We start from the raw sequence: 24,173 nt of genomic DNA, 5'->3' as shown, positions 1-24,173 counted from the left end.
CACGTTGAGGGGTATCGATTCGTTGGATTTTATTGATTAAGGCCGGGAAGGAATGCCGCGCCTCGAGCTTTCGACTTATCGACAGGAGTGTCGGCTTGCTATAGCCGGCGTTGACTTTTTGAACCGGAGGACTTCCGGTAATGCGAGAAGAACACTCGTCTCGCAAGGTAACACCGATCGATCGAATTCTATTCGATTTGGCGAAATTTTTGCGACACTTGTGAAATGAAAGTTTCATGTTTTGATATCGATTGAAAACGATCTTTATTAATCCTTTGAATAAGAATTTTTTAACTTCATCGAACCATTGAACTCGGCGAAGAATGGTGGTTCCATTACTATTGTTATATTAATAGCTGCTCTGGAAATCGCAATTTCTGAAACCAATTTAGCTAAGGGAATTCTGGAACAACCTGTTTTCCCGACACAGCACAAATTTCAATTGCCGATGTACGAAGCAACGTTTCCTAACTCGAACTTCAAAAGCAAGTGATACATCGAATATGTTCTTCAATGTAATCTTGTATTTTCTAACGAGATAATAATTTACAGATAATTATTCGCATCCGATTACAAAAACGAGATATTACAGATTATTATTAAATTTGAAGATTATGATTTAATCTATTGTTACGAATATCCTGCTTTTTCAATATTCGATAACGTTTTATGTTTTAATTGTTTATCGATAAATTTTATCGATGCTGTATAATATATTCAAATATTCTATATTTGATCAATCATTAAAATAATTTTCCATTCGTTGTTAATAATGTATAATAACAATTAAATTTTTTAATAATTTTTTTATTTAGTAATTAAAAGTCCTTTAAAAATAATTTCACGTTTTATAAATATTTTTATTAAAAATAATTTCATAAATTGATATTTATTTATTTAGAAATATTCTAGGAATTGTTTTTATTATTATATGTAAATATATGCATAATTTTCCATGAAATGAATTATGGTTTGTACATCGTCGCTATTTTGTTAATGAATAATAATAATATCAATAAATTTCCAATAATATTTCATAACATAAAAATATATGTGGTTTTTCAAAATCAATATTTTCATCTCAAATGAAAATAACAAAACAGAGGAGTAGATTTTCATCGTTTTAAATTTTACCATTGATTATTTTCAAAACATAACAATTCGTTGTTGTAACCCACATTATATAAAATTAAAATAAATGCTAAACTGTCTATTGTCAAATGTATTTTATAAAAATAAATTTTAAATGTACTGGATTCTCAACAATATTGAGAATCAAAAATGTATTCCTGAAAGTACTTTTCAATTCATCAAATTCAGTTAAAATTTTCAAAAGGATAAACAAAACAAAAAAAAAAAAACATTCAGCTTAACAGAAATGTCAAAGGAAATTTTTTATTTTCTCTATATGAATTTTCCTTTTTTTCGTATTAAAAAGTATTATAACAGGTATAATATTAAATAATTTTTAAATTACATTTTTCCTTCAAACATGAAATAAAAAACTAAAATTAATTCTTAACACATTATTACATAGGAACATAAATTTAAGATAAAGTTTACATTTGTATCTGATAATATCACACAATTTCGAGGGGAATATTTTATACGTTCTGACGTGCGTGTCGGTATATGAATGTCAGAATTGAACACGAGTAAAGTGAATATAAACTTCGTACAAGTTTCGACACAACAAAGAAGAATCGTTTTAGTCGTTTGCTTTTTTTTTTTTTTTGCATTGCATACGAAAAAGCGATATCGTGTGCGAAGCTCCGCTACCTGTATCCATTCGACTATCGATTGTCGAATTGAGAACTATCCGGAAACGACGATTCAGCTCTTGAATACATTTCACACGAGAGTTTCGCGATACATTGCCAGATATACACTGTATCCATGAATAATTACGTTTTGATTGCCAGCCAGCAGTTTCGTAATAATTAATCGTTGAAATCATGTGTAATAGAATACTTTGACTAACTATTCATTTTTACTTCGTTTTTGAAACGAATTCAATTGATGGAAAATTAATGGAAAATTGATTGTACGTAATTCGTACGTGATTTGACTAAAAGAATGTCAAGTATTGTAAGATTCAATATGCAATTCTGTATAAATTTGGAAATACGTTTCCTGATGTATATATATATTTTTTAAACAATGAAATTTCTTTGCTTAAACAATAATATTATTAATAGACGGATATATATATTAAAACGTTATATCAAAACATTAATCTTAATGTTAATTATAAATTAATATTATATAAATTAATCTTAAATCTTGCATGAAAATGTATTAACGATTCCCGTAACTAATATTTCATAGGCGAAAGGAAAACGTGATATTGGCACCTCATCAATTCGAAACCAATTTAGTAATGTATTAAATTATTTGCCATTAATTTACTGAATACATCGTGTGAATCAAATTTAGATCTCGTTTTATCGCGAAAATTATGAATCCCTGGCGTGAAATTAACAATTCTCCGTGACTGAATCATTATGTCCAACGTAATTAATGAAAATGTCAATCGATTCATTAGCAAAATCCGTTATCTGATGTACGTAATAATAACACTTTCACGCCCACACTTTTTACAGGGTATAATTAATCGTTTATCTTTCGGTACCATAATGATTCGAGTGTAACATTGCTATTAATTGTTTCGAAAAAATTGAGAGGGAGGGAGAATTCCATATTGAATGAAATTTTAGAACTTCTTATAAATCTTACAAAATAATAATTCATAACTTTACAAGGATAACAACATATAGATTAAATAATACGTAAATTTATTTTTATTCTTATAATTAAAATAGTTTCACTTTTCAAAATTATACTTTTATAAAATTAGAGGAAAAAATTAATAATCAAAACTCACCGTTCTCTCCATTGTAGTTTATGTTTTTTCCATCCTCTCTCCGCCACATGATGTAAGGTTCCGGATATCCTGAAGCTTTACATGTCAATGTTACGTTTGAACCTTCGCGGACAACCATGTCTGTGCTGGTTTCCTTCGTGATAATGAAAGGTGGAACTGCGAACAAAAAGGACACGCGAAAATGAATAATCGTCTTTCATATCCTTTTACAAACATTACTTTTAAGTAATGCATTAACGAGATCAATGGTAATTTAATAAGTTTACTTTTCAATTTGAAGTTGTTTATTTCTTTTTGTAGCTGATTTAGGAAATTCTAATAAATAATGTTATAACCAAGTGATAAATTCTTCATCTATTCTATATTTATATCTGTAATATTAATGATAAACTTTGCGCAGGGAGAATTTGCCTAATGGAGCGAGCAAAATCTAAATTTTGCTGTTAATTATATATACATATCGCTTCTAGAATAAACTCGACCAAAATTGATAACAATAACCGAAATCGATATCATTCTTGTTGAGTTTCGATATTTAATCCAGATAAGAGAAATGTGAATTATATTATTATTCATCGTCGCTATTATTGTTTATTATTAATCGTTGTTAAATTTAAATAATTGGATTATATTAATAATCAAATAATATTCGAAACGTCAAATAATTAAAATGTACAAATATTTTTCAATACAAAATATTTCTGGTAATTTTTATCTTTGAATATATTGAAAATTATTAGAATAATTTTGGAATTTTATTTCATAAAACTTTACTGTAATTAATAATTAAATTTCTATTTCGATATTTTTTTAATATGAATGATAAATAGTGAATGTTCCATAAAACTATATTATTTTTGAAAAAAAAAAAACATTTCATTGATATTTCTAAATTGTATTTTTATAATTAAAAAGGAATATGATTAAAAAAATTTATTTTAATTTCGAAAATTAAACGTATGCAAATATTGAATATACCAAAGTCAATTTTCGAAACTTGGATAACTTTCCTTCCAAATTCACCTTTTTATGATAATATAAAAAAATAGCATTCCTAATACCTTTTAACTTGAGGCTAGTTTCTCGCTAATCTTGTGGAAGCTTAAGTACTTTGCTTGTTGATTGAATATCGGAAGCCTGATGACTCCTAACCCAGTTTAACAACTAACTGGAAACCTAATTGCTTCAAAGACTAACTGAATCGAGCTGACTAATGCCGGTCCCTTAATTGCTTTTACGGTGTTTAAACGTTACGTTTCTGACAAATTTTTAATTACTTCCATATATCATTTTTTTTTCACAAATAATACGTTCTGTAATGTAACATAATAACCCAACGTTTTTATGTCATGAATATTATTCAAAATCATTCCACGTTCTTTCTTCAAAATTCTTGAAAATTTACTATATTAAAAAAAAAGAAGAAAGAACAAAATTTTTGTTCTTCCAGCGATAGATCTTAGATCTTTTTGTATATCTATTTTGAAATAGAATTTTTTTTTAACGATATTTCACATATAAACGTGCTTACCTACAACCTGCAAATAACCCTGTCGACTTCTCATCGGGTCTGTGTTCACCTGACACATGTACCATCCACGATCCACTTCTTCAACTTTTTTTATATGAAGATACCATGTACGGTGATCGTTATAGGACAACGAGATCCGTGGATTTTGCGTGATGACATTATGGTGGATGGATAAGATAGTCTGCGTATCGACGCGCACCCATGCCACCTAGAACAAACATATATGAATATATATATATAAAGTTTGCATAAGATAAACGATGTGGATAAATTATCAATGGAAAATTCCTTACTGTAATAAATAAAGATAGATAAAGATAGAAATTCATTATCTATTTAATAATATATAAAATTATTAAAATATTCTTTTAAATATCACATATTTAATATATTAGAAATAATTAATATTGTAGTGTTAATACTTATAAAATTAAAATTAATATTAAAGTAATAAATTAAAAATTTTTATTTGTATAAACTTTAATAAAGTATGAAATCAATATCTATTAATGATCATTTAATATCGTAATATTTATAGAGAATATATAATAAATATTCTAAGACTTTTTAAAATTGTTTTTGTTGAATTCTAAATTAAAAATTGATAGAAGTATTACGTTAAGGAAACGGATTAGAAGAGAAATTTAATTAAGAATTTAATATAACTATTGTTTCAACGAGTTTATATAATATTTAACATTTAACATTTCACCAGGAAAATATTGCTGAGGAAAATGGAAACTCGTAATGGGAGTAAACTCGCGGAAAGTTATACATACTTTATAGGGAAAACCATTTATCTTCGTCACTTGAATATCAGCTTCATTACTTAGGTTATTAAAAAATTTTCTTGCCAGAGATATTTAAACGTCATTTTCAGTCATTTTTCTTGACTCTATTAAATTTTTTAACAATCTCTACGCAACAGTTCCTCAATGTATTTTAATTATTGTTCAAAGAAGATGGAAGGCACTTCAAGTATAAAGAAGTTTCAAAGACTATTCTTATTTAATAACATGGCTTAGAAGGAACGTAATTAAAAGTGGTTTCCTCTAAAAGATGAAAAATATTGAAAATATAAACTTCTATATACACTCTCACAAGTTATATTGGTAAGAATATAATACAATTTCGATACGATATATCGAAAAATGGAAAGTATGAATTTTAATCTAGTTTCAAAAATTATTTATATATTTCATTAAAATATTTTTAATATTTCAGATCAATAATCGTTGATTTGACGTCGTCTCGTCGCATATCGTGCACGTTCCGTAAGAAGCTTTGCCGCTAATAATCAAACACGATTCGTGGAAATGCAGAGGAAAGGCTTAGCATAAGCAGTGAGTGTTCGTGGAATAGCAACACGGAGATTTGTTACGCGAGATTAGTATGAGGAATATCATACGGATTACACAAACAACATAATGCCAACTTGGATAATGATTATTTCAAATTCAGAGGTAAAGAATATCAAGATTAGCTTAAATTCTCTTTATTACAAATTGGAATTATTATACAATTATTTGCTATTTTTAAAAAAATCTTTAACAATCTTTGCTTCACTTTTTATAGATAATTGTTACGCTTCGTTATAATATTTTACCTCGTGAACATTGAAAAGAAAATTGATTTTAAAAACAGGAAAGAGATTATAGAAAACGAAGAAAATGATTAACGAAGTTTCTTATTACGTTCGACGTCGACATGTTGGTATTTTCTTTAACGCAATATTTTGTAGGTTACAATATTACCAAGAAAATCGAGGTTTAATAGAGCTTAATTGTTTCACTTAGCTACCCTTCATAAAAGTACGTATAAAAATATTCTACAAAATATCTTTCACGCTATGAAATTCTATATGATATCAAATTTTACATCAATATCTGTATATTCTTTTAGTTTTATCATTTCAATCTGCATAAATTTCAAGTTCGGAATTTTATTATTAAAAATATGCCATCGATAACGGGGAATGAAGTTGGCGGATAATTTTGGGTTATCGAATATTAAAATCGAATTCCCCGTATTAATTCCAATTAATCTCTTTACACAATTATACATCGAAGCTCGAAAATTGATGAAGTTGAAGAAGTTGAGAGAGATAAAGTTTTTCCAAAGCATAATTCCGTCTATAGAATCGTTCATGCGTACATTCTACCATCTATACGATCCGTGATGTTTCCCTTTGCGGAGCTTTGGACACCCTATACAACATCGTTTCGTTCTTATCGCCCGCTTAATCCAATATACCGGCTGCCTTGTATTCCGTATCCTCCGTGGATCTTCGAAACTTTCACAGAATAGAAGGGGAATAGAAGGGTAAGTATAAGAAGGCTTAGAATCTACCCCATTTTCTTTCGTTCGTCGCTAAGCCTCCAATGTGACCGAGATCTCTTGAGGATAGATGAAAATACGATGAAACTCTATGGGAGCTTCACATTGCGATATTGGATATTTGTTAACATGCACGAAGAGTTATATATAAGGGTTCGATTAAAATATGTAAATGAAAGATGCATGGAGATATTTTGCTACATTTATCTTCCGTCCATTCAATGGATTGTTTAAGAGAAATATTTCGATAAAGATTTGAAAGACTTCGATTCGATCGAATATTCTTTATTGATGATCTAATAATATGATAATAATTTTAATAATAAATCGAGAATGAATTTTCTATTCATCGTTTATCAATAAATAAATTTGATATCGATGGAATCATAACAGTATTTTATAATGATCGTTAAAAAAATAAAAGGTGGCATGATATGAAAATAATTTAAGAGATAGACTGTAACAAGGCACGTTGGAATTGAGCATAATTTAATGTCATTGGACAACACATTGCCGACTTAAACTTGAACATCCTCCGTAATTAATAACTGGTGGGTAATTACGAAAGTAGATGCTACAACTTTTGAACATTTAAGGTTATTTGGGGATGAACATTTACTGCACTATTCGACACTTTCCTACTTTCATCTCATAATGCCTTCACTTTGGTCGTATACATAAGTATGTACATTGACCTGCATATACCAGGCACACAGATTGCACTGTAGAGAGAGGGTGGAAAGTTTGGGGAAAGTGGAATGAGAAACCTGCGAGTAAAATAATATAAATAGGTGATGAAGACGGCAAGAATAGCTTTTCGGTGGCTGAGATACGTGTGGAGTTAAGAAAATAGAAGTTATATTCGTTTTAACATCAAATTGGATAAAATGTCGTCGAACGACCGAAACTTGAAATTTCATTTCAGAAGATAAAGAAAGTATGTAACATAGAAGCAATACCATATACGTCTTAATTTATATACAGTATAAAATGATAGTGATTCGTATAATTTTCGTCAAATTTCTTCAGAAACAAATAATTGATCAAATTGAATATTTAAAAGAAATTAAATTCGAGATCACTTTAATTTTTCTAAATATTGGATTTTCACTCAATACGTAATTGATGTTTCGTTGATTTATATACTATGATCTTGAAATAATCTTGAACTAAGTATGTATAAAAAAGTATATATTAAAGAAAAATTCTCTTGAAAATTTTTAATATAGCAATTCATAATTGCTATTATGATTTGGTTAAAATTTGTCCAGAATATTTTTTCTCAAATTATTTAAAATAAAAAAAATATTCGAATAAGACATTTAGTATTTACACAATTTATAAAAATTATACCATTCACTGGATTACAGTCTGGATATAGAGTGTAAAATTAAAAAAAAAATTACCAAGTTTCCCAATAAAATAATGTCGACATCAAAAAATTCCAATTATCCATATCAAGTTGTCAAACTTGCTTTAATTAAAATTAAAAAATTTAAAAAAGTAATTGAAAATTGAAGAACGTATCACGCGTTACGTTTCACGAAAAATTATTAATCCACCAGACACCACGTGGAAAATTACGATATTCCAGCCGCGTTAAGAAGCGGGCCAGCGATAATTTTTCCGCAGGAGCGTGTTTCCTGTTCCCTGCTAGCCCTGTCTGGGGAATATCAACCCCCGTTGGCGGCCGTTGGTAGCACGAGGCACGATGCTTCTTTACGGTTGCAGACTATGCCCGGATCGGCCGAGAGGGATCGTGTGAACCGGCGTCGTTACCATATTACTTTAATAATTCAACGTGACACTAGCCGTGATGTATTTCCATTGGCGTAACGAACGAGGCAGCCGGTTGAAGCTGACGTTGTTGCGAGTCACGGCTAGAATTACTCGCTCCGCTTCGCTCGCTTGTCTTCGCGTGCGAAATTCTCAAGCGGAGCGTAAAAAAGCTTTGCCTAATAACGAACTTCCTCGAGACGGTTATTTGTGCGTGGATAGAGGATCGTTTGACTGGATACCGGGGCGGTGTTTGTCAAGATAACAGGGTGTGTAACGAGGATGCTGGACCAAGGCTATCACTCTGGTGGAAAGTTCAATTAATCTGGTGGCGCGAATCTAATTGATCTTCATCTTTGACAAAAATTGTATCGTTGTTTCTTTATTTACTTACTATTTATTTATTTCAGGATTGTGCTTCTGTTCTTCTGCAAATGTTGGGGAGGAAAACGTTGGATACGAGGTTCACAAATATTGACGAGATTCACAAGAGAGGTTCACAAATGTACATTTACATCTTCTAACTTTTTTTTTATTTCTGCCTGGAATTGGAAGTTTTAAGTAAGTGTTAAAATAAATACCGAATTTTCATCTGGTTTAAAGCATCGTGAATCCGAGAGAATTAATCTTATCGTGGAAAAGTTTTATCTTATTTTTCAGGTAATATACATAAAAATCGCACATTTCTGTTCACCTTTCTGCTCAGTTTTATCTAAAAAATGCTCGCATAAAACGAAAATTATTGCTTCCCAAGCTACGTGTTATACAAACGAAACAACTATAATGAAACTATTTTATTCTTGTTTTTACAAGTCACGTTCTTTCAGCGTAATTTTCCTATTGTGAAAATGGAGCACCGTAATTTCGAAACTGAAAATGGCTGAAAAGACCTCTCTAAACGTGATACTTAAAACGTACTGAACAGGTTAACGCTATAATTGTCTCATTTTCTTAAAAACATTAGGCGATTCCATTAATTACACTTCAAATTAAATATTCTCGATTCAAGTTTAAAAAATATTCAAATTTGTGTTACGTACACAATGTTTGTTATTAATTTCTTCAAAATTGTGAAAATATTTAAAATATCGAGTTTCGAAACTATCGTAATAAATTATCGTACATGAGAAATTAAATAATCTTTCTTCCTTACTTTAAAGTTTCGTAGATTGTCCACTATACAGGCTAACAAAGCATCTCGACCTTTGCTCACGGTCACGTTCTGGATTTCTTCAGCGAATCTGGGCAGGTCTGAGTCTGGAAAATAAATTTAAAAAATTTGTTTCTTACATGTTTGTAGAAAAATCAATTTTTTTAAAACATAAAAATATTTAATAATTACTTAGCAAAGAAAAAATTTCACTCTCTTTTCAATTTACTTTCACTGTTATATTTTAGCATTTAATTTTTTCTTATTTTCTTTTCATTTTTTCTCGTTCATTTGGTCTCATATATAACCATATCCTTCACATTTAATAATTATTACATGAAAATAAATTTCACCACTTCATATATAACATATTATGAATTAATTACATTTTCTCTACAAATACAAAATTTTATTACACAAAAATATTTCTATTTCATGAGAAATCAATTATTTAGTGATGTAATAATTTTTAAAAATGTTTAATATTTTTTTAAATCTTCTTTTTTTTTTTTTTTTTTTTGAAAAATAAGTTTAGTCGAGAATTGTATATCGAGAATTGTACGCGTGTACTCGATGAATTTTCCAATCTTCAAAACAAGTTTTTAAATGAAAACATTTTATTTTATATTTTTAGCTTATTTTTGAATATCCATTCGTACCTAGTAACAAAATAATTTAATTGTTAAATTCTCGTGTACTTGACAAATTTTTAAACATGATTTTCTCGAAAAAATAATCGACAATGAAAAAATATTATTGCTTTATTTGTTTTACGATTTATTTTTATATTCAAAACCACCTCGTGTAATATACATTAGGATGATTGAAATTCATGTGCACTTAACAAGTTTCAAATTTAATTTCCATAAAAATAAAGGTTAAAAAATTCTACTATTTCTTCCCGATTTATTTTCAAATATATATACCCTGTTCGAGCGTTCATCCACATCTGTGGATTCAAAAATTAACCAATTTCATTCATCCTATTGTACGTATTCGACATAATTTTTCAATTACTTTTTTTTTTCCAAAACAAAAAAATTCTTCTACGCCTTTTCACCCTTACATATCAAATTATCTCGCAATGCTGAATATTCACGTAGTTGATCTATTATAAAAACAAAATCTCTCGTCTCTCAAAACCGAGATAACATTTCTCCGTGGCGCGTATCAAAACAACGTTTCGTTCAAACCGCATCAAATTTCAAATGGACCACGGCTCCTCATCGGGTGAAACGTGCATAAATACCGTGTATCGTTGGACAATGAAACCGAGATTTCGAGTTATTATCGTGAGAGGGGCATAACGAGTTCAGGATTGAACGTAGGGCCGCCCTTAAAAGCTTTTACCTTCGTTAATGTCTTTACGACGTCTCGAGCATCTGAATTATTTATGGCCGCAAAGAGAACCCAATGGAGAACGAGAAATCGTGGTAGACACGACGAAACGAGAGCGAGGGTGAGAATGGAGAGCGGATAGGGTGGTTGTGGATAAGAACGAGTTACTTTCAGCTCTTTTCAAACGGACGTGAAACGAGGGACGCCGTTAATTACATCTGTCATACTTTATTATGACTGCGGTACGCCACGTTAATTATGACACCTGCAACGCGAGTACACCGGAAATAAAAGGAGAAAGAAAGAAAAAAAGAAGAGGAATAATTCGTGTAATTTATGTCGGGCATATGTTTGTACAAATTGCGGTGTTATTATCTTCCTTTATAACGCCCTCACTGATGAGATATAAATAGAATTGTCGTTTCAACGAGGGATGATTCTGTTCCTCGAGACCTTGGTGAGAAGATCGATATCGATATCGGAATCGATTCATCGGTCTCACAATGAGTTCAAGAAATTATTTTAAGATCTTGTGATAAATATATCTTGAAGATTGGAAGTTCTACTTTAATTTGCTTTAATACTAAAATTTGTATGTATTATATTATATAGTTTTTTGTTTATTGTTTTTTTTTGTTGAATAGATTCAGATATAGATTCTAATATTCAATTTTCTCTAAACAAATAAATAAATTTACTTTCTTTCTTTATGTCACGAGAAAAAAATAGAGTTTGAAAGTGAACAATTTATTTATTTATTGAAAATTTTATTTGATTTATTATTTTTCTAATTAGATATAGTTTTTAGAGGCTTTCGTCTGTAGAATAATTAATTTATCTTAGTTAATATCATTTTTTAATTTCTTATTATCATTATTTTTATTTAAAAAATTCAAAATACGAAATAATTAATTTTTTTATTTTATTTCAGGTGTGAAATTTTCGAAGGCTGTTATCAATAAACAAGAAGATTAATTTGATCATACTAAATAGCTGTAAATATCCATTAGACTTGAAAATGTTTGAAAAAAGAACTTTTCAATAAGTGAATTTAAAATAATTGAATAATCGATTAACCAGAAATAACTGGATTCTAAATATAAAACGTACAATCCTATTATAGCATTTCGATTCAATGTTTTCTTCTCAATAACAAAATATCCGAATTGACGAAAACGAAGCACCATCGAATTTGCTATTCTTTCGAAAGCATTCTTCATAAAATCAACAGGTTTTCTATTCTAACTGGCACAATACGCGTACCATTGAGACTTCGAATCGATATTTTCAATTCATCAACGTGGCCACCTCCTGTTTCGTAGATCTCCTTTCGGCCGATGCATACGCTTTCACGCACATGGAACATCGATGCACAGAGTTCTTTCAATCACGAGAGATGAACAAGTTCATTTGTAATTTCGCCTATGTATACTGCGCCAATATTGAAAATCATTTTTCAACCAGGATAAGTGTGCGTGTTTGCCCGTTTAGGGAAATGCGAAAGTGGAAAATGAAAGGAAAAATGAAAATTCCATTTCTTTTGTGATTAAATATTCTTCAAAGGGAACGTTCTCTGTGAGATTATACACTTTTTGATGAGTTTTCAATTTTTTTAATAGTAGTTAACACACGTGAAATTAAATAAGAATATTTTTAGAATAATTAATTTCGTTTCTTTTGTTGTACAATATTTGAAATATTGTTTGTTGAATGTTCCTATTTGTTGAATGTTCCCGTTGTAATTAAAGAATATATCTAATATATGCAAATTTCAGGTACTGGGACCACTGAATATTATATAGAAGATGATGTTTACACCTCCATCTTAATTATTACTGACACGATTAACTCTATCGATTGGTTATTAACTATAATTTATGGTAGCAAACTACTTAGTAAGATGACCTATTTGAGTTGGATTAACGACTATCAAGGGAACTGTGCAAGATGATGTACATCAATTTTGGCGAAATTACAGAGAGAAATAGAGAATTTACATTTTCATTTCTCAACTTCTGGTTTTAATTACCATTGGTAATACATTTATTACGTACAAGATTTATAATCTTATGACTCGTAACCTAAATTACACCTTTGCAGCTCTGCTATTAGCCTCAACATCAGAGCAGCATATATTTTTAATCCATAGAGACGTTGAAGGAACAGCAGAGAATATATCGAAAATCGAAATTATCCAATTATTTCGATAATATTCACCTATCAATATGAGAAATAGCGTATTTGCAACGAAAACAGAACGTCTGTGTTCCAATTTAATCGTACATTTAGTCACCACTACACTATATTAAATCGAAATGATACAAAGGTTTATGGAAAATTCGAGCTCAGTTCGGACTATTAACATTTCTATCCCGTATTATCGAGAAGCCGAAATGTAATATTTCGAAGCGTGTAATTAAAATTTCGAGCATAACAAATTTACACTAAAAACATGTCGTACGAAACGCTTTCGAAACTGATTAAAATTATATTAAAATTATTAAAATTGATGTAAAATAAAACATTTCCTTCTCGCGAATTCTAATTTTTCTCCGCTTAATTGCTAAGCTGCAATCGCGAAGGTTATGGTGCTCCGTTTAATCCCTTTGTGCCTTCACCCACAAGGGTTGAACAATAAGGTTAAAATATTACGTTACATACACTAGCGCTGGCATTATGCAAAGAGGAAGAGAATCACAGAATTGTGGTAATATCACGTTACTGTTCTTCCGTAACGAGTTAATTAAGACAACTGTCGCGAACCTCTCCTACGCTTTGCACAGCTACACTGTATTTTTTCGAAATTATTGCAGACAGTGCAATTATAAAATTCTGTCCGCCAGCACTAATAGCAGCCACTTTTCCAATCCATTGCTCGAATTTAAATAATAAAGATCCACGCGTCCATACAACAATCCTTTCATTTCCCCCCCTTTGAACCGTCACGCAGAATTCAATGTAACAGCGAAACGAAGCGAATAAGCAAAATATCGTGAATGGCTCGCTCGATCGTTTCTATTTGTTAACGATATCGTAATGAAAATCTTGAATGAACATCGTTTTTAATAATATCACGGATAAAGTCGATTTCACGCTGAAACTTCGTCAAGGAGGAGGAGACTGTGATGTGAAAGGAATTACATTATTATATTGAAAGGAAGAGAGAGAGAGAAAGAGAGAGAGAGAGAGAAGTGAATGAAAATTTGCGACAAACGTGCATCCACGTGGATATATTCGTGGATGAATACATTCGAATGGATTGATTAAACATAGCCACTTATGAATCGGGATATTTTTGGCACGAAAATTCCATCAAGACTTTACTTTTACATCCCCCTTCTCCTGTTATCCCTGTTACGTGCCAAAAAGGATGGATAATTAACGGGGGCTGCAGCGGCATCTTTCATCGACGCACAATGCGGTAATGATCGTACGCCCGGGGATTGGCTGCGGTGGCGGCCAGAATTCGTAAACACGTTTCCTGGAAGTTGTTATCAAGTTGATTAACAGGCCTTGATTAAGGTAAATCTGTGTACACGTTATATTTCGCGGCGACAATGCTCGTTCGATGAATGGGGGGAGGGTTGCGTCGCGTCGCGGAATAAAGTAAACGGTATAGCTCGACGATGGCTGCGATATAACGATGCGATTGATGATAATTATGCTTTCATTGAAATTTGATTTTCTCGTTAAAAATGGAAGATTAAAAGAAAGAAGGGGAGAGGGAGATTTTATTTAAGTTTATTTATCTTTCTTAATTGTTTATAGAAACAATTGGTTTATGTATTTTAAAAAAAATACTTGTACACGAATGGGGACATATATTCGTTTAAAACATTTGAGATAGATAAATGTGTGAAGAGTATTGATTAATGTTTTAAAATAATGATTAATTCGTTTCAGGCACCGTGCATATTTCAACTTCTATATTACTACGCTGGTAGAAGAACGTTATTCAAGTCACTCGAAATTCATAATTCATGGATGGAACTCCAAAATTCTGATATGACTGAATATCATTGGAACTCTACGATTATTACGTGTTACATCTGTCCATATACCAAATATATTAAAATATTTTAAACGTCGTGGAAGAACGACGTATTCTTCCATTTATTTTATATTATTAAACAAAAAAAAAATTATCTTGAAGAAGTAGAAAAAATTTACAAATACGATAATTTAGAAGTGGCGGAAACGAAATGAATTATTTAACTGAATATTTCTCACCCCCATATTTGTCACCCCCGGAAATAATGCAGTGTAAATTGCATAATCATGAATATTTATCATACCTGATGATATCGATAACACTCGTTCAAGATTTATACAACGAGTGCTACAATCATTTTCAGAATTTCATAAACGATTTCAATTGGAATAATTTTTACATGTATGTATGCAGATATAAACTGTTCATTTTCGAGACACGGGGCAACGAGGATGGTATCGATTCGTGGATACACGGCATTCGTCTCGATATGCTTTTGCTCCGTGATTCTGGATACCGTAAAAGGTACAAGAGATTCCCTTTCTCGTTTTCGAGAGAGAATAATGAGGAATGCGGGACATAATACGTCATTGTTACGATCTCTGATTGCGCTGGTTGGAATCTCGAGTACTTGAAGGTTCAGAACAAATACTCCTATTTCCTTCCTAGTTTTCTATCTACGGTTGCCAGTTTCCCAATTCTCTCGTTTCCCAGTTCTTTAATTTTTATCTCTTTTCTTATTTATTTATTTATTTTTTTTTTCCTTTAGATTCGAATCATAATATTATTTCGCGTTACAGATTCTTCCAATCAAGGTATAACAATATTGTTGAGAGATAAATAATATTAAGAATCGATAATATGACAATTCCGACAATTAAATTATGGACGTATATATTGAAAGCTCACAAGTAATATTTCCAGTTAATCGAATAGTTCATCTTCGGATTACAGTGAAATTCGTTTTCCTCCCTTCTTCAAAGGAAATTTTCTCTGGATAGAAAATGTATATTAATAACACGTACACGTGTAACTGTAGAATCAAATTATAAATAAAAAAAGGGGAAGGGAAATAAATTTTTATATAAAAATATTATCGATATTATTTTCGTGATATCGTTTTCTTGGCGTATACGATATTCAAGGATTGGATGTTTCATGATCTATCGATAAAATATTTCAATATATTCAGTATATATATAAGTATTCAACGATTTATTATTCAAGAATGATAAGCTGTTAAATGCCATTTTATGAAACCAAGTATTCCTTTGAATTATAAAAGAAAATTACAACCATTTCTTTATACTTATTACACTTTGTACAATTACACTGGTACATAATTCATGGATGGAACTCCAAAATTCTGATATGACTGAATATCATTGGAACTCTACGATTATTACGTGTTACATCTGTCCATATACCAAATATATTAAAATATTTTAAACGTCGTGGAAGAACGATGTATTCGCGTAATAAAATCTATCTCAAAGATATTTTTTTATTTTATCCGAGATATATATTGAATTCAATTTTGTTTACAGGGTTTAAAGACACTTTGAACATTCGCTTTGTCGTTAAAGAAAATTAAAGATTCTCTGAAAACTACAACGCCTTAAGACTATCCATTCTCTTGAGAATGTTTTCTCAACTCTTCTCATCAATCCTGGCCATCTCTTAAAACCACACCTGTATTTCGAAAAAGTCTTCCCTACTTAAAAGGTGATCCAATGCTCGATGGATTCGAGTGTTCCTTGCTATTTTTCTTGTCAGCATCAATGTCTATTAGACACTGTGGTCGTTAGTCAGAATATTTCGTGGGATGGAGAGAGAGAAAGAGAGAGAGAGAGAGAGAGAAAAAAAGGGAAAGAAAACAAGGTTCCCTAATTGGCAAAGCTTTCCTTCGTCACTTTTTCGTCGACGCTTGCGTGCAAGAATTTCTTCCTTACCAATTTCTTTCCTCTTTCCTGAAACGCTTTGCTGAAATTTTATTATCGCTTTAAGGCGATTGAAGCACTTTATTGGCTTGTTAAACAGATTTATTTTATTTTATTCATCCGTATCTAAAATATTTAAAAACTTCGTTATTTTATCTCATATTTTACTATTTCATTATCGATCGTTTCACACAGAATTCAATTCAAAATTCAGATAATTTTATATAATTTTGCATTACGTAACCTATAATTGTCAGCTTCGAGAACTAGGTTACGTAAATCTAGTATATATGCACGATAAAACATAGATAAAGAGCAAGAACGTAAAATAACAGAGATAACATTGTTCCATTTTGATTTACATCTATTTGCAACTCATGGCAATTATATAACTAAACAAGATGGCGTTGTGTTAACGTCAGAAGCAACATAACCTCAATTCCTTCCCGGTTTAGTAGCCAGATAAGACGTAACCTAACTCCAACAGAGGTTCCAACCTAATCTACATTCAACACAAAAGAAAGCTGCTATACAAATCTACAAGATACAAGATACAACAAAGAAAACATCGATTAAACGTTTTAATCCATGCCAAGTTCCTTCCCAACGGAAGAAAGCCCAGGCGGATAACGAAATTTCGATCGATCGTTACGTAAAAAGTTCTGGAGAAACTTGTAAAATTTTATTGCAAAATTGCAGAGAGCCCCTCTCGCGGGGTTTTATTCATGCACCGCAATGAACTGCAGACCGCGCAGACGAATCGTACTCGCTGCAGACGACTCGCTGTTCTCGAAACTGTCTCTTCGAGGAGGAGGATCGAATCAACCGTTCTCATCTGATGCTACTTCGACGAGGCAAGATTTTCCGCGAGATAACGTCCCCGATTGTTCTGCGCTCCGTTTTCCAGGGAATATCGTTCGAGGAATTTGATCCGGAACGAAAGCCAGGGCCGAGTGCCACGAGAAGAAACGTTTCGAAAAATAGTTAAGACCTCTGTACGATATTCAAACGAAACCACGAGGAACATTCTTGAATCGAGAATGGCCAACTTTACAGCCACGACATCGTTCTCTTCCTATCCTCGCGGAAACGAGCTCGCGGTTTTTACGTCAAATTGATTGTATTAAACCGACATACGTGAACTTTTGAAACGTTGAGTGTGGATGTGAAAAAAGAATAACGTTTATTGATCAAGATATGGAAAAAAAAGAAATAAATACAGGCATATGTAAGATTTAACGTATAAGTGTTTTTTTCACAAGAAACTTTGTATTCTTCGTATCTTTACTAATGCATCTTGATTCATGTTGGATGTTGGATAAACTGTGACTATATATAGTTCACAAATTTTCATTCCAAAAACTTAAAATATGGAAACAACTTTTAGAGAATTACCAATAGTATGCAGAAATACAAGTTATACGTGTGAGATAAGTTCTATTGTTAGATATTACTTGAACTATTTGTAGCTTTCTGTAATAATTCAACGAACTGTAAAATCTGAATGAAAATAATGGAGTTAGCCTTAACAAATGGAAAATTCTAATACGATAATGGAATAAATAAATAAATTTTAAAAATAATTTAAAGAAAGAAGCGACGAAGCATCAATCATCTTCAATCCATTACAATAAACATCGTATCTCCGACGTTGAAATTGAACGTCGACGCAAATAGAGACTTTCATCGCGCTCGGTCTTCAAATAACTCCAACAACTCCATATCACAAAGCAAGAAATTAAGCGAAACCCAATAAAACTGATCAAGTTACCGATCAATCAAAACTTTCGAAGATCAATTATTTCCATTGAACATTCGACTCGTTTTATCCAATCGAGTTCTCCACACCCCTCTCGTTACCCTCCTCTTCCAACCCCTCGTTCGAAATCAAAACCTTCGTTCCTTCGTCAAACGTTATATAACGCAGCTCGAAAATGCATTGTGCAATAAATGAGGACAAGTATACGAGGAGCTAAGAAAGGCACAATCTTGACAATAATTGTTGCCCAATTTAATCGACGTGAACATTGGCTGCGATATGGATACAAAAGTTTTCTTTGCATTGGAAACTTTTAATCGGCTCGTTGAGACGGTGAGACGGTTGATTTTCGAACGAGCAGAAATCAGCGTGCAAGTCGAACAAGGGATCGTAAGGTTTTACTCTTAAATGAAGTTAGAGTTTATTGGTTTATCCGAGGCAAACGGAAAGGAAGTTGCCGCGAAACGTGCCCAATAATCCGTGCCGTGAGATTATCCGGCCGGCTGGCAACCGTTTCTTTCCGGTTCCCCTCTTTCTGGACCCGAAATCGGGATGGAATTTTAACAAGTTGCGACGTCGTACGCGTGGCTGCCATTCCACACGGGGAAGACGTACAAAGACTTATGAAAGTCATGAGCTTTCCTCTTACTTGTGTCCCCGGATAAGCTCGAGCTTGTCGAAAAGATTATGTCGAGGCTCGAGAAGAAGCTTCAACTTGATACAGGTTAGTTGAAAGTTAAAGTCCGACCAACTTTGCGTTAATCGATCATCTATGGGATCTTGCTTTTGGGATATTAATCAAAAGCTTGTGGTTATGTAAAGATTATCGATGATTACGAAGACGAAATCTTGGTGAATCTTAGTTAAATGGAATGGATTTTGTGATTTCTTTTATAACATTCAAAGTAATTCTTCTTCTTTTTCTTTTAATTGACTGATTTATAAATGATATCTATACATGGAGAAATAAATTTTAAAATATTGGTTTGAATATTGTATCAATATCAGGAAATGGTAGAAGAAGTTCTTAAAAATTTCTAAAATAAACCTTTCTTTTAACAATGAACGTAATGAAAGAATAATCTCAATTGTAATGGAATTTCATACTTTAAGAGTTGCAGAAAGATTGTTCAAACATTGAAGATCAACCAAAATAACCAGATACAAATAGAATTCCCAAGTTTCCTATTATATAGAATAACTAGAAATAATATTAAAACTTAAAAAAAAGATCATTAATACCTTTCTCCTTATAAAAGTTCACTCATCCAGAAAACAATCTTTAACTTTCGTATATCAGTACCACCAACAAAGAATATTTAATTCCGTCATCGAAGCCAAAAGGATGGATCATTGTTTCCATAATAATGGAAATTTAATTTTTAAAATACACGCCCTCGGCGACGATTCGCAGTTGTCAAGGATTCGTTGTCGGCGCTTTAAAGAGGCAGAGTGGGTTGATATACCACCGCAAAACATCCCTCCCATCGGTGAGCGACTGGCTATGGAACGCTTTTAGAAATAATGAGGATCTCCTTCCACCACTTTCTTCTCCCTTCTACCCTATTTTCTTTTTATCTGGCCTCCCTCGCTTCGTTGGGCTTTCATTTATTGCCTGATTTATCGCCACCCCCTGCCGCGCTGCGAATATATTTTATCTCCGTCGAATTTGATCCTGAAATACGGCGACGCGGGCAGGAACAGTCTGGGACTCGGTCGTTGAAGATTTATGCAAAGATCCTTAAAGCCCTGGCCTGGGAATTATCAATATGCAATTAGCATGGGCCGCTTATCGCCGTTGATTTTAATGAACTTCCGGTTCATTTGTCTCGCATCTTGCCTCTGTGATATGTATCGCGAAGGCGAAAACGAAGAACAATAGTTGAGAACTGACGTCAGATTAAGAAACTTATATAACTTTATTTAGGATTGGATTTAAAAGGAATACTTCAAGGGATGAACAGCTTTTGATATTTTCAAGAGGAAATATAAATGGATATTCAACAAATATAATGGATATCAAGAATCGAATTGATTGATCTCAGAGAATTTGTTTTTATCATTATTAAAAATTGACAAGTGTTTTTTTAGCAAAATTCATTATCCATGCATAACATATTTAAATATTATCGATGAGAATTAAAATACAGTTAAAAGATTTTAATTCCTTAATTCCTTTAGAACTCGTGATATTTCACCAACTTGGATAAAAATTAATTAATAAGATACAGATGAGATATATTGTCCATAATTTCTCGTGAAATGCAAAATGATAATATAATGTTGCATAATTAATTAAATATATTTAATAAAGAAGTTTCTACTATACATTAAAATAATTTTGAACCGAACAATATTACCAAATCGATTGTGCGTACAAATAAAATTACTATTCTCAAAGGAACGTAATCCTCTATTCATCACCATTCATCACCACTCTTTCACGATTATTCCCCATCAATCTGGCGACCGTCTTATAAGATAGAAACTATTAACTAAAGAGGGACAAACGGCCATTGGTGGACAATTATGAGCGTTCAATCTAATTCAATTTCCCTGGCCCGACCGCGATTTGCAAGTGGAGCAGTTATAGGAAAACGGAAACCCATCGGGAAGAGTGAACAGGAGGATAATAGCGGCAGGAAGCGAAGCTTTAGAGAGGGTCCAAAGGAAACGAGAACGGCGTGTTCTTCACCGCAGCAGTAACAGGACTTGTCACTTTAGCCATCGGGTAAATAAGTGCCATTTAAATGTGATATCCAGACGAGATTGTGAGGAGGGGGAGGGGGAGGGGGAGGTTTGGAAACGTAGAACCCGATACACTGCTCTGTACTTAACGTTTACTAACACTTAGTACTTAACTATTCAATGGTTCCCTACCAACTGTCATTCCCACGAATTCAATACGGCCATTTTCAACGCGCCGCATATTCTTCTAACCTACGAATAAATAATGGATGGTATTAAGAATTGAAGTAATAAAATCGGGGGAATCGGTTCGAGTGGAGACACTTTGATTTGTTTGTTATTTTTAAATAATTTTCGAACGATAATTCTTGGAGTGTATCGTAGAAAAATTGTTGAAGGATTTATGTTGATTGTAGAATGAACAGTGGAATTTGTTACAAGAGAATTGATTTTTAAAAAAATAAGGATTGAGGAAGTGGTTGTTGCTTCTTATTATTATTAATTGAAATGTTTGATGTCAATCAGAGGAAGCAGTATATTTTCAAAAAGTGACTTTGAAAATACATTTCATATGTTAAAACACAGAAAAAAATTTCCCAGCTTCTATTTTAATGATATTTGGATAACTTGTTCATTAATATTATGAGTTGAGAGAAGATTCAATGTCTATAGCAACTTCAACAATGTGCAAAAGAATTTGTGAAAGGATCAAACAATTTTTCATTCAATGTGTGTAAAGACAAAAGACGAATGAAATTAAATTTACAAAATACAAAATCAAGAATTGAAATATTAAGTCACATGATTAATCTAGCTAATTTTAAACCATGTAATATACTGCACTGAGTGATCAGAAGTTATCTAACCGGCCCAACCCATGTCAAACTGATGTAACTTACCAATCTTGTCTAACTAATCTAACCCGGATCAAATTCAATTTAGGCTGATCAGAACAATTTTCGGGAAGCAGTAGATACTAAATGTGAACGATATCTAAGAACTTTGGTAATATCATGATTCAAAGTTGCGAGATGTTTACTGCAATTAGTTTAAGTTAAATAGTATCATGATATGCAAGATGTTTAGTAATTTAAAATTTTTAAAAGATTTTTCATATATAAAATATCACCATACAACTCATACGTATATAATTATATCTTTAAAAATAATGGAGTAAAAATTATTGAATCACCCTATATAGTACCACGAAAATGTACATTAACTCCTAGATTCAGAATTTTTAATCTATTATAATTATAATTATTTTTGTAGGAAATTTCATTGAGATTATTATACAGAATTTTCATATTTCATTTATTTATTTAGCTTATTATTAATTGCAATACTCTATTATCGATATTTCTTAAAATAAAATACATTGCAATTCACCAAATAAGTTATAAGCAATATGCTTATACAAAATAATGAAATCTTAAATACCGTATAATAACGTAATATATTTAATATTAAAAAATAAATCAAATTTATTTTAAAATATATCTCAATGATGATTCCACAAAAATCCAGAGAAACGTCATTTTAGCATCGAATTCATCCCTTCCTCGCTCCCCAAACACCCCCATCACTATTCCTACGTGCCTTCGTAATCCCACGTGTTTTGGGAAAACGTGAAACAGCAAAGTAGGATTGCAAAGGTGGAAATTATTTTATTTCGCGCTTTGGAATATCATCTCGACGGTTCATTCATATTCATAGCGACGCTCAGCCACTTCGTCTCCGAAACGCGACTTACCACGATCGCGTTTGGCTGAAGATTCAAGCAATAGTCTCCAGGGCTAGTTCTGTCCCTTATCTCCTTATCACGCACTTTTTTCATTTTCTGATCGCACGATATTCCGCGTAGTAGTAATAATAATAAGAACGTAATAATTTTGTTATAGCTAGTGATGGGTTTAAGTGTATCGCAAGTAAATTTGAACTTTAACAGATTAAAATTCTTTATTTTGAAAGAAGAAAGAAGTATCTTTAAGATTAAACGATTAGTGATAGAACTAGATCGAAATAGATTTCACCATGTGCATATAAAATCTTAATTTGTGATATTTTCATGAGTCGAAAAATAAAAAGAAATATACATGTAATAATAAATACAATAAGTATTTTTATTATCATATAACTATTCTTACAATTCGAATTAAAATCTTACTCGGATGTAAATACTGATTTAAAAAAAGTGTAATTATTATTAAGTGAAAGATGTGATAATTACGTATCATAATTCTGTTGTGGAAATGCTTGTTTTTATTATGCGACAAGCAGCACATGGTCAAACGTTTTGCTCATTCTGTTGCTAGAAGTGGCGTGAAAGTACTTGAAATGCTTTTGTTGGAACAAAAGCAGCCGCTTTTCAGGTACACACACTTCTAGCCTCGCAATGTTTTCTAAGGCCGCTGAAAATACATCGGCCTATATGCGAATAAGAGAAAGATTTACCGAGTTCTCTTCAGAGCTTGTTAACAATAATAAAACGCTTTATCGCGGTTTATGAATATAAATCAGGTTTAATGGAAAATTAAGTTCAAATATTTCTGTTGATCCTTAAAAAAAAAAAAGATATTAATCCTTAATTATATAATAAAATTATATAATAATAAATATATAATAATATTGCAAAATTTGTTAATCTTCATATTAATTTTTAAATAATGATATTAATATTTATCCTATTCAAATTTAATTTATAATGTGTTGCATCCATTTTCCATAAAATATTAAAAAAAATATAACGATTAAAAAAGAAACGTCTGAAATATTTTTT

At 31.5% G+C, this 24,173-nt stretch overlaps 1 protein-coding gene across 5 annotated transcripts in view; it reads right to left on the bottom strand.

Annotated features, from left to right (window-relative positions):
- Positions 1-24,173, bottom strand: part of LOC122719704 (neurotrimin-like) — a 248,748-nt gene that overhangs the window by 26,736 nt on the left and 197,839 nt on the right. For all 5 annotated transcript variants that reach the window (XM_043945752.1, XM_043945751.1, XM_043945753.1 and 2 more), the window contains exons 3-5: positions 9,682-9,785; positions 4,416-4,623; positions 2,885-3,040 (exon numbers count right to left, since the gene is read on the bottom strand). In XM_043945752.1, the coding sequence (XP_043801687.1) occupies positions 2,885-3,040; positions 4,416-4,623; positions 9,682-9,785 (468 nt within the window). The remainder of the gene's footprint in view (positions 1-2,884; positions 3,041-4,415; positions 4,624-9,681; positions 9,786-24,173) is intronic.

Source organism: Apis laboriosa, unplaced genomic scaffold (genome assembly GCF_014066325.1).
Source record: "Apis laboriosa isolate Shangri-la unplaced genomic scaffold, ASM1406632v1 scaffold99_cov153, whole genome shotgun sequence".
Classification (NCBI taxonomy): domain Eukaryota; kingdom Metazoa; phylum Arthropoda; class Insecta; order Hymenoptera; family Apidae; genus Apis; species Apis laboriosa.
The sequence above is the reverse complement of the archived record's forward strand: the minus strand, read 5'-3'. Positions and strand labels throughout refer to the sequence as shown.